The 11,914-nt window shown below is 38.1% G+C and overlaps 1 protein-coding gene and 1 long non-coding RNA gene across 2 annotated transcripts in view; one reads left to right on the top strand and one right to left on the bottom strand.

Moving 5' to 3' along the window:
* Positions 1-11,914, top strand: part of LOC122880629 — a 92,143-nt gene that overhangs the window by 57,277 nt on the left and 22,952 nt on the right. The window contains exon 6 of the long non-coding RNA XR_006378985.1: positions 4,259-4,372. This is a non-coding gene — a long non-coding RNA (uncharacterized LOC122880629). The remainder of the gene's footprint in view (positions 1-4,258; positions 4,373-11,914) is intronic.
* On the bottom strand, positions 4,784-11,407 carry spata4 (spermatogenesis associated 4). The gene is made up of 6 exons (XM_044205942.1): positions 11,108-11,407; positions 10,152-10,281; positions 7,370-7,488; positions 6,320-6,540; positions 5,910-6,020; positions 4,784-5,476 (listed from the first exon to the last, which is right to left on the bottom strand). Exons 1-6 carry the CDS (start codon positions 11,206-11,208, stop codon positions 5,382-5,384), a joined length of 777 nt encoding a protein of 258 aa, XP_044061877.1. The 5' UTR covers positions 11,209-11,407; the 3' UTR covers positions 4,784-5,381.

Raw genomic sequence — 11,914 nt, 5'->3', positions numbered from 1 at the left:
AATTGTTGTCCATTTTCGTGACTTTAAGATTTAAACTTTTAAATGGATTATGTGGTCTGCTATGGGTTGAGGTTTTATAGCTCATGTGCTCATGTTTCATTTTCTGAAAGTCATGATTTAACACAATAGATACAGAAGTAATAACTCACAAGGTGGCTAATACCTTTTATACTGATAAAGACCAAGGCCAAAGGCTAAACAACATAACAAATACATTGACAAATTGAGGGATGGATAGAGGGATGGGAGGCAAAGAGGAATAATTGGAAGATCATTGAGGTACATTAAACTGCTGTGGGATGAAATGTGCTGTATAAATAAAACCTGACTGGAAGTACAGGCAGATGGGTGTATGGATGGATGATCAGACAGGTGGATTAGATGAAACATTAATGATCCCTGAGGGGAAATTGAGCTTCTGCTGCAGCAGAGAACTGTAAAGCAATCAAGGAGGCAAGTAAAGAGTTCTGAGAATGACATAAGTAAACACGCTGACTTAAATAGATTGTAAATTATACAGGGATGGATTGGTGCATTGAAAGACCAGTTTGTGATTGAACATATGTGAATTGCTTTCAGTGATAGTTTGACCTATCAGCCAACTGTTAAATAAGGTAATGGATGGTGACAACATGTAGCTTTATTGGCACATTAACATGTTTAGTAATCTTTCCCTCAGCCTTTACCTTGTTCTTGGCCTAGAGTATATCCGCCTTAATTAAAAGAGACTGATTATGGTCTTTGTTTATGGTAACTATGTTAATGTTTCAAAATGAATGTAATGATTTATTAATGTTAAAATCTAGTGCTCTATTAATATTTAGTTGCTTAATGGAACATCTTTAATTAATAATTAAATTAGCCTTCTGTAGCATATTATCCAAACAAATGGTGTAAACCTGTGTCCACCTCAAGAACCTTTTTTTAGTTTAATTAAGCAACTTCGAGATCAAGCCAGCCTGGACTCTGCTTCCAGCTCATTAGGAGACTGTCTGCCCTTGCACCTTAAAGCTTTTGCCCTGTTTCAGGACATAGAGCCTGCTTGTCTTCTTTGGTCAACCTGTAGTGGGGGGAAAAAAATGTGTAATTTGCTAAATGAAAGAAAAACAAGCTATAGGCACAAGAGTTAGGTAGACACTTTAACAGATATTTGTATTAGACAGAATTCAGGTAACATGCCTTCACAATAGCAGTGTGGGGGAATCAAAGCAAATGTTTCCAGTTAGGTGAATGGAGAAAAAAAATACTGACTGTGAGCAACAAGCTTGAATGTGTTTCGCCTTTAATTATGAAGGTAAGCTTTTCATAGTATTAGAAATTAACTGTTGTGTATATGGAGACTGATGTTGACTGATATCCAGCACTTACCCATTTAACCTTGTTCCTTGTATGGTCACTTCCTGTAGTTTTTCTTTGTAGTTTTCAATTAAATTTGGTGATATAATTTGGTCCCACACACATTCAAATATCATTCACTCTCTAACAAATTAGTAAACACTGCAGAGTTTGAAATAAACTCCAAATTTACTTGGTATGAATAAACACTTTGAGGTATACAAGGTTAATATCATATCTTTATATATTTTTATACATTTTTATTCTGTTTTTAGTGGATCATTGTACTACAAAGTATTGTTGTTGTAAGATCAGTTCACAAGATATGCTATGTGTTGGTGTTGTTGTAAGAGTGAGTGTTGTAAGTATTGAAAAGAGTAAATGCTGGGCAGTATTTAAGACCCAAACGACATTTAGCCTTTGTCTTATGTTGTATTTTTACTTTAACAAACTTTCCTGTTGCCATTGCCCTTTCTATTGTGAGTCTAATTCTAGCAGGTTTGCTCACTCTACCTGAGGGAGAGCTGGCCAGTTTTCTAGCATGTAAAGGGTATTGTGGTCACTAGCTTTCACTGAACAGAAGTATTTAAGCTCCACTATTCTTATGCTTAGTAACCTGATAAAGTCAAGTTGCTGAAATGTGTTGGGCTTACTGAATCAGTTCAGTTTTTCCCTTGCCAGTTATCATTAGTGACGAAATAGCAACTTAATTACAAGCCCACTATGTTCTCTTGGTATTGTTTTTCAATTTTGATTAAACATTTCTGATCTAAATTTTTATGAAGTCTGTAAATAGCAGTAATGAAAGGAAGTCTCTCAGTGAAGGCTGAATTGTGTTCCAATCTAATGAATAATGTTTTAATATTTGGTATAAGTGGTATTGTTTGCATGTGGCACATAAAAAAATACGTATTTGCACTTAATGAGCTTTAGTCTGCTGGCATTCAAAAAATTAAGAACAATAGGGGTCAGCAGCTTGCTAGTGACTAATGCATTGTAACAAAATTTAAAATATGTAAATAAAAGCAGTTCATTAGTGGATACTGAATAAATACATATAAATATTAGAATCTGACATGCACATGACTTTTCACACATTTGTGCCAACATACAGACCCACAAAGTGCCCCACCCTCAGCCTGGATAACATGGCCACATACTAGCTTTCCATGGCTTTGTTAATAGGAGTGGGGGATTTGCTGTCGGGGATTGGGGGAGGGCTTTTTTTTTTTTTTTTAAATAGGAGAATCCTTAGCCACACCCACCCCCCACCCCCACCATGATGCCGATAGGAAAAATCGGCAGATGGTGAAACACTTTCTTAGGGCATTTTAGGCATCCTCAATTTATAACATCAGTTGCCTGGCATCTCCGATTTTCATCATGAAATGCTATCTGTGTTTTGTACATGAATGTAAGTGCATATTTATCATCGTGAATGAATGTGCATGCATATTTTTTGTATGCATGCACGTACGGCTTGAAATTCTACAGCCACTGCCTGTGCTCATGACCAACAGAAGGAGCCAAAGAAGCTCACAGTAAGCTTATTAATGTCTCCTGGTCACTCTCCAGCATGGGCTTGCTAGTTGCCATAGCAACCAGGACCTAGATATTGTTCAGTAGGAGAGGCGTGTAGATCTAGAATAAATATAAACATCACCCTGTAACCCTGGCCAGTGCTTTTTATGTAAAGCAGCCCATCTTACTTATCATTATTAGTGTTTACAGTATAATTTATTATGTGATATAAAAAAAATATATCAGGACTCTGGCTATTCTGTAGTATACAGTACATTTATTATTTTGCATCAGTATAAACAAATGCAGCGGAACGTGAGGCTCAACACTGAAAATCAAAATTCCGATGCTCATCTCCCAGCGCCTGCAGAAATCAACAGGCGACAGCGCTCCTCATCTTAAGTGCTGATGTGTGTTCACGCCCAGTCAAGCTGAGGGAAATCAAAAGACACTGAAAGATTAAGGAGGTCAGGTTTTACAGCTCACTGAGGGAGGCAGGGAAAGAGGCTTTATCAGCCACTGACTACCATGGAAAAAGGATGGGCTGCTTCCACAGAGACATGAGGTATTATAGGATGGTGGATTTGTTCAAATGTCAGATATCCACACTTACACTCATAATATGGCTGATAGATTGATTTTGAAGTGTTATGTTTCAACATTTTGTTTAGCATTAGCTGTTGTAACTGTTTGATTTTGCAGTTGACCCAAATTCTTCTCTCCTCCACAAAAGTTTAAGAGTGAAATTCTAGTGTATAGCTATGGCAGCAATAAATCTCATGGCCATCTGTAGCTAATAGTCTGAGGCTGTGGAGATCATATCATTACAGCATTGTCCTATCTCTATTGAAAGCCCAGGCTCTTAGACCACATGAGAAGCCAGGCAGTCAGCCAGAAACACTTATCATCCTGTCATCCGTTTTTCACTAGCTTCACAGCTCAATTGTACTGTACACTGAGGATCCACGAGTGCTTGGAGATTTGGGGCCAACAGAGTGATCTCAATCTAAGTGAATCTGACTGGCTTTGGCACCAGAAAAGAACTAAAGAATGTTCTCCACTAAGTATGCAAAAATAAATACACAGGAGAAGACAACATCATTTGTTTTGCAAAGGTGCATTGATCTTTATGTTGATCAGCCAGATTATCATGGATGGATACTTGTGGTTTTTCAGAAATTCAATGTGGATTAAATTGGTTAGAAAACTATACGTCAATGAGGGACTACACCGTCTTATATGTCAATAAAGTCCATAGCACTACACACATTTAAAGGCTAGTGTGTTATTAATGCAGGTTAGAGCAAATAATTTCCCTTGCCAGTCAGGTAAAAACTGTACATTGTACATTTGGTTTATACATAAAGATTATTTCTTCAGGTTTTTTGCTTTTATTGGACAGGAACACCTGAAGTGAGACAGGAAAGGGGGGAGAGAGCGGGGATGACTTGGAGCAAAGGGCCCTGGCCTGGAATCGAACCCGTGCCGCTGCGGTAAAGACTCAGCCTTACACATGGTGTGTGCGCTCTACCACGTGAGCTACTGGGGTGCCCCCATTTTGGATCATACATAATTAATTACAGATAGGTACGCAGTGTTAAATGTAACACCAACAGTAACCATAAAGCATATTAGTGACAGAATGTAATATTACACCATCAGACAAGTCTGTAAATGCTGATTGATGACAGTACCAGAAGGACCAAAAATCAATAATAAAAAAATCTGCTGATGTTGTATAGTAAACTGAATACAGATGATTGTGTGTGTGTGTGTGTGTATCCCCATTTGTACATTGTACCATACAATTGTAATTTGAACTTGAACCTAAAAGTTCACTTTATTGTCCTCAAAGATAAATGCATCTTGCATACATTTAGTTATAAGAAGCTGTTGTCGCACCCCCAAATAAATCCATCAATCACAATTATTATCAGGTATGGAATTTATTTTCTCCCACAATCCCAATTGTTTAGCTCCTTCTGCTCTAGATGGCACATGGAGATGTGTCATTTATTCCCCAAACCTAGCAAGCCAATTCAGGAATCAGTTATCAGCATTAGTTAAATATAACATTACACATTAAATATAAAAATACACTGAAGATGCATATTCATTAATGGGCAAAGGAACTCTGAATAGCATTTGGGTACAACACAAACAGAAACAGTAAGGCTAGTCAAATTTTGCTACATACACTGTTTTATTTCCTCTTTTTGTCAATGGTACACCTACAACAGTGGATTTTAGTCTAAAAAACCATTGAGGAGAGCTCTGCTCATGACTCAATGCTGCCACCTACTGGTACAAACAGACATAGCCCAAACAGGATTGCAGAGGCACTGTAACATTATATAAGCCATAACAAACAGTGACATCATCTGTCTTTCAAAACAAATTATACTCCAGTATATACTTGTGTAGAATAATAATTAAAAGTAGGCTATGTTTGAATAATTGTGAAAAACATACCAATACATCAAGTGACACACAATAATAGAGCACAGATCTCCCTCCAGTTCCTTTTAATAGTTAACCAGAGAGCGTCTGGCAGGCTGGCGCACCTTTATCTCCTTAAAGGGAACAACAGCTCCACTCCATGTTGACAAGGAGCACAACTCTAAAATAGCAGAAATCAGAAAATAGATTGGTTAAGTGCAGCTTCAAGTATTTCTAAATCAATAAATCAAATAAGTTCTGTGCACAAGGTTATTCTGCACCAAGGGTAGTAACAAAACACTTTAATCATTTACAGTATGAATTTATATTGACCAACTACCATTTGTAATTACACCCTTAATACAGCCTTCAAATGGCATACTGCCTCTGAGGAGTAAAGTTTATATTTCAAATGTATATGTCTTCCACTCTCAGAGAAAATGTAAAAATGAGCAGCATCATTACACAAGTATTCTTTGTTAAAGAGAGTTTTGTTTTGAGACATTGCTATGCATTAGAATCTGCTACACCCAAATGATGCGTGTGAGCTCATTGACAGAATCAATATTCTCTGCTCATTACTGTTGAGAGAGAATATAAGACCTGACACTTACTTGATGTAGTGTCTCCAGATGAAGGGCTGTCAGAGCACTCATCAGCGCGGCTGGACGGCACAAGATTTTTGGCTGCCAGCTGACCCTGATTAGGCTTCACTTTAAAACGTCCTGTCACCAAACAAAATATATTGTCAAAATTTGTCACATTCATAGAAATACGATTTATAAGCTATAATCAAAACCTGCCATGTTGCAAATAATGAAGTTCTTATATGTAACCTCATATTCTCATTAGTATGCATTCTGTCAATCCACGTGACTTGTGTTTACAACTCTTGGGTCGTTGTCATAATGAAGCACAGTGTGACATTAACTGACCTAGTTTGGACCAAAGGAAAAAAAGTAAAATAAAAAAGTTATAACATTTGCCCCCACAGAAAGCGCAATATCACCCCTGGGTGACTCACCAGGGTTGAGAACCCTCTCTGCAGCCTTGTGCTCCAGGTGCTTGTGGAGGATGACTTCTGCCTTCCTGTGGTTTGTGCTGATGTCGGGCTCAGCCATCATCTCTGTTATCCTCAGGTTGTTCTTGATGGCCTTGGAGGCCGTGGAGCGGGCCAGTGGGGGCAGAAGCCCCTGGTACTCTTTGTCAGTGAAGTCTGGCTCTGGGTCCTGAACATCTCTGATGCTGAGAAGGGAGACTTAAACAGATTAGAATACCTTCATGATTCTATTATATATATATATATTCATATGTTTTGCATTTGTGTGAATATCATTTTTACACTGTTTACATATACAGCAAATGTGCTTTATATCAACTGACTGGCATCCTTTTCATTTGTGTTTTCGCAGTTTAGCTGGGTTCAAGTGCACTAGAAGGCAGTTAGTGGGATGTTGATGAGTTTTTTTCATTGCCCACATATTATTAAAATATCTTTGTGACCCAGCTTTAGTCATTATACAGTATCAGCATCCTTTCATTTTCAGCTGGAATACTAAGCACTGAAGTGTGTAAGTCGTAATAGCAATGTCTTTGATCTTTCCAGCAACATCAGTATTAAATGAAATATGAGAATGTGACAATCAACCCTGTGACAGTGTTACAGGAAGGTTACACTTATATTGCATAGGTTTATGTGTAGTTACATCTAACACATTCCTGAGAGGTACATCAGCTAAACTATTCAGCAATTGTCAATTCACAGTAATGTCTCAAAACAAAACTGAAAAACAAACTAAATAAATTCAACACTGGGAAACTTGTGAGCTAATAAAACATAAGCTTGAGTGTCTTACTGACACATTTGTAATGTACCAATATCAAACTAAATAATACAAATTATACAAAACAAAATAGTTAGAACAATTAGTTGTATTAACCTCCAGGTATATATAAGATGTTTTACAGTATAAACCTCCTATCTATCTGGTTAAAGAAAGAAAATAGCTGATGAATTTTTCAGTCTGCCTCAAATGGTGTTAATTTACCTGCCCTGCTCCCAATCAGCCCTTACCTCCGGTTAGTTAAAATACTATAAACCTCCTGCACCAACAGCTCAGCTGCTCCAGGTTTACAGTGGATGGTTCCATCAATGACCTCTTTCATGAAGTGCAGATTCTGCTTCTGTAAAGACTGGGACAATATAAACTTTTAGTAACTATGTCAAAATAAGAACTTCCTGTTTCAGATCCCTCAAGTACATGTAGGTAAAGAAAATATCACAAAGGGTCTCCAGTATAGATTGTTTTATATAATTTGCTATTTAAGGATTTGTGCTGTTGTGTGCTGGTAGGATGAGCAATATCACAACATTTGGGTTGGATACCTAAAAGTAGTAATTTTTTTTATGCTGATTCACTAGTCTACACCTGTAAAGGGAAAATTGAACAGTATTAAATGTCATACTCGTTTGCATGGCCCTTTCTTATATACTTGTACGTACAACTTTTGTAATGTTTACATTTTTTATTTTTTGTTTTGAACCTGCCTCTCGACAGGAGTTGGATCAACCAATCAGCTTGTTTGATGTGCAGGTCTGCACGAGGCATTGCTGAGATTTGGGAGGTGAGCGCATCTGCTCCTCTGTGAGTGCTTTCCAGAAGCATAATTCCAGCTTAATACAACAGCCTTGCATTAAATCCTATCTTCATGAAGGTTATAAAGTTTCGTTTTTGTTAAAACTGTTTTAAAGAAATGTTTTGGAGGGTTAGGGAGGTGTTTTTAATGGTTTTTAATTTTTTGTCCATCCCATTTATATCAGTGAGGGTAGACACAAATAGAAACACCTTTCAGTGTAAGCAGTGCAGTTCAGCAGCACCACAAACTACAGCCTCCAAAATGATCTTAAACAGTTTAAACAAAGAAATTACTCTAAAACAAAAAATCAAGTTGGAACGAATTAGACACACCACACGTGTTAAGTTGAATGAATTAAAAGCGTAATCTTAAACTATGTTGTAAAATTGATTTTGCTCAATTGGTTCACAGAACCCCACATGGCAGTTGCAGTCGGCAAACAGCCTCAACTTTATCCATGATTTCTGCATCTTTCGTTTCCTTTTGGCTGTTCCCTTTCAGGGGTCGCCACAGTGAATCATGTGCCTCCATCTAACCCTGTCCTCTACATCCTCTTCACTCACACCAATTAACTTCATGTCCTCTCTCACTACATCCATAAATCTCCTCTTTGGTCTTCCTCTACACCTCCTACCTGGCAGCTCCAACCTCAGCATCCTTCTACCAATATATTCACAGTCTCTCCTCTGAACATGTGCAAACCACCTCGATCTGGCCTCTCTGACTTTATCTCCGAAACATCTAAATGAGCTGTCCCTCTGATGTACTCATTCCTGATCCTGTCTGTCCTCGTCACTCCCAAAGAGAACCTCAACATCTTAACCTCTGCTACCTCCAGCTCTGCCTCTTGTCTTTTCTTCAGTGCCACTGTCTCTAAGCTGTACAACATCGCTGGTCTCACCACCGTCTTGAACACCTTTCCTTTCATTCTTGCTGATACTCTTTTATCACACAACACACCTGACACTTTTCTCCACCCGTTCCAACCTGCTTGCACTCGCCTCTTCACTTCTTTTCCACAGTCTCCATTGCTCTGAACCGTTGACCCTAAATACTTAAAGTCCTCCACCTTCTTCACCTCCGCTCCCTGTAACCTCACCGTTCCACCTGGGTCCCTCTCATTGACACACATGTATTCTGTCTTACTGCGGCTAAGCTTCATTCCTCTGTTTTCCAGAGCAGACCTCCATCTCTCTAGATTTTCCTCCACCTGCTCCCTGCTCTCACTACAAATCACAATGTCATCCGCAAACATCATAGTCCATGGAGATTCCTGTCTAACCTCATCTGTCAGCCTGTCCATCACCAGAGCAAACAAGAAGGGGCTCAGAGCCGATCCTTGATGCAGACCCATCTCCACCTTGAACTCCTCTGTCACACCTACAGCACACCTCACCACGGTCTTACAGCTCTCATACGTGCCCTGCACCACTCTAACATACTTCACTGCCACTCCAGACTTCCTCATACAATACCACAGCTCCTCTCTCAGCACCCTGTCATACGCTTTCTCTAAATCTACGAAGACACAATGCAACTCCCTATGACCTTCTCTTGTCAAATCCAAAATTCTTCTTCACATTACTTTTCAGATGGTTTGGTGTTGTGGTTATCCGTTCAGCTTCGCTTGTAGTTTTCTCCATTTTGCGTTAACAAAGAGAACAACAGTAGCCTAGTTCACTGAGGACAACAGGGCATGCAATGGGTAAGATGGTCAGTGCATTTTGCCAACACCTCCTGCTAACAAGGCACAGCCTGTTGCACTTATACTGTACGCTGTAAATTTTGAATTTGAGCAAATGCTTACAGGTTTAATGTTAATTTCCCCCCACATTTAAATGGTAGCCAGACAGACAGTGTTTAATAAACTGTGAAAATACCATCCCATTTTTGTTAGAGACAGAAACTTAAGGTTCCTCTTCTACCTCTCCTCTTCTATACCTAGTCATGTGTAACTGTGAGAGAAGGAGGAAGAGCTAAGAATAGAAAAAAGGGGGCCCAACACTGTGATGCCACCTCTACCCAAGTTGCTCAGCTTCTTGGTGTGCCGTTCTGTTACTGAAGTCAGCAAGCACTCAACCAGTTTTCGCTGATATCTGTTTGTGCAGGCTCTGCTTAAACTGAACACAAACAAGCTGTATAAGTCATTTTATTTTTAATTGAGAGAGACATTTCTTCCCTGCTCATTATATTTTTAGATTTTTTCCCCCTCCTCTTACCTTCTCTATCTGTCTCCAGTTACTCTGTTTGGCAGAAAGGGATGTTCCTTTGTCATATGAATGCACTGGAAAGTCTTGGGGGTAATAACGAGAAAATATCTCTGCCACAAGGTAACCATTGGAAAAATCTCTGGAAAGAAATAGGGAGAACAGACTGAATATATTTACTTTACCAGTGAAATCCCATTTGAACAATTTGTCTTGGCAGCATTGGAAAGCATTGATGTTTCTCTACTCCTTGTTATAGTATATTTATCATACGTTGTTCTTTTTGTGATCCTAAATTGTTCAATTCATATTGTATCTAGAGTATTTCATTACAGGTCTATGGTATATGCTACTGTTTATGTATAGTTGTGGAACAGGAAACTGCAGTAAAATATATTTTTAATCACAGTGAGGCCCTTTCCAGGTTAAATAAAGTTACCACTGCATGGCACAGTTACACTCAGTTATGAAGTGAGGAAATGCTTAAAACGACAATGGAGCACTTGTTAACCTGTATGTTTTAAGATTAAAATTCCCAAACTAGCGAGACTTGTTAAATGATTTAACACCCACCCAACTTTTTTAAAATCAAAAGGCTTGCTAGATGTATAGTTAGCGTAAAAAGTGGGTTAAATTTGTTAGAATTTTTTTTAGACATTTAGCTAACCTTTGTCTTAACTACGTTGAAAATTCAAGTCTGCTTCACATTAAAATATAACGCTAGCTAAGTTAGCGTTAACTGGTAAATTAGCACACTAGCTTAATCCTGTTGAAACAACATTTAACGGTAACGTTATTACCAAGACCTGTAAAAAAACAAAAAACGGACTTTTCAAACAACTACATACATTTATGCCGGTTTTAAAGTCTAGACATTGACCTGCAAAATATTTTTATCCGTGCTTACTTGGAAGTGTATACTGTAAATTAGCTTAGTTTACAGATGTTTGTGTAGTCTGAGTATTTACCTGAGCACATTCTTCGGATAAAATGACAAATCGAGGCTTTGCAGCCATTTCACGACTTCTCTTGCCAGTCCTGTCTTTTTGAGAGACTGTGCATGAGACATGCTGCTCTGAGCCTAATGAAATCTAGAAACCAATAACGTTTTACTGTCAGTCCATGAAATCATGCTATGGCTTAATTAACTAGCTAGTTAGCAGAAACTAACTAGTTTCCTCTGAGATAAGTAGCGAGCCTTACGTTTGACGCACTGGACTTTTTTTTTGTTTATATTTCCATGGCAACGGCGCACACACTTCTGTAAACTGGCGGTTTACTGCCCCTCGGAGGATTTACCATTAATGCAGAACCTTTACGGAGGAATTGCAATAAATACATGTTTTACCAGTATTCAGTATTAAATAGAAAAATAAGACATTATGAAATACATTATATTCTCAATACTGACATATAATATAACCATGAAATTGTGATATTATTCAATACAACAACTTAAACTCCAGTATTATGAAATGTTATTTCATACTGCTATTTTATTCATATGATTATTTTGATCATAATGTCTTAGGAGCTTTATTTGATTACGGTATTAGCTGTTGTCTCAGCAATAGAAACAAACACCTACTCATATTTTCCATTTGGGACTTTCCAATAAGGTCAGCCTCCTCCAGTTGTCAGTACTCAATAATCCAAGCTTAAACTTGTCAACTATTTTTGTTTTCAAATTTTTTGAATGAATCATTCTCCCACTGCACCTCTAAGTCAAACATCATTAATTACCATCACAGCCTGCATATGTATTTTTACAAAGA

Source organism: Siniperca chuatsi, linkage group LG8 (genome assembly GCF_020085105.1).
Source record: "Siniperca chuatsi isolate FFG_IHB_CAS linkage group LG8, ASM2008510v1, whole genome shotgun sequence".
Taxonomy (NCBI): domain Eukaryota; kingdom Metazoa; phylum Chordata; class Actinopteri; order Centrarchiformes; family Sinipercidae; genus Siniperca; species Siniperca chuatsi.
The sequence above is the reverse complement of the archived record's forward strand: the minus strand, read 5'-3'. Positions and strand labels throughout refer to the sequence as shown.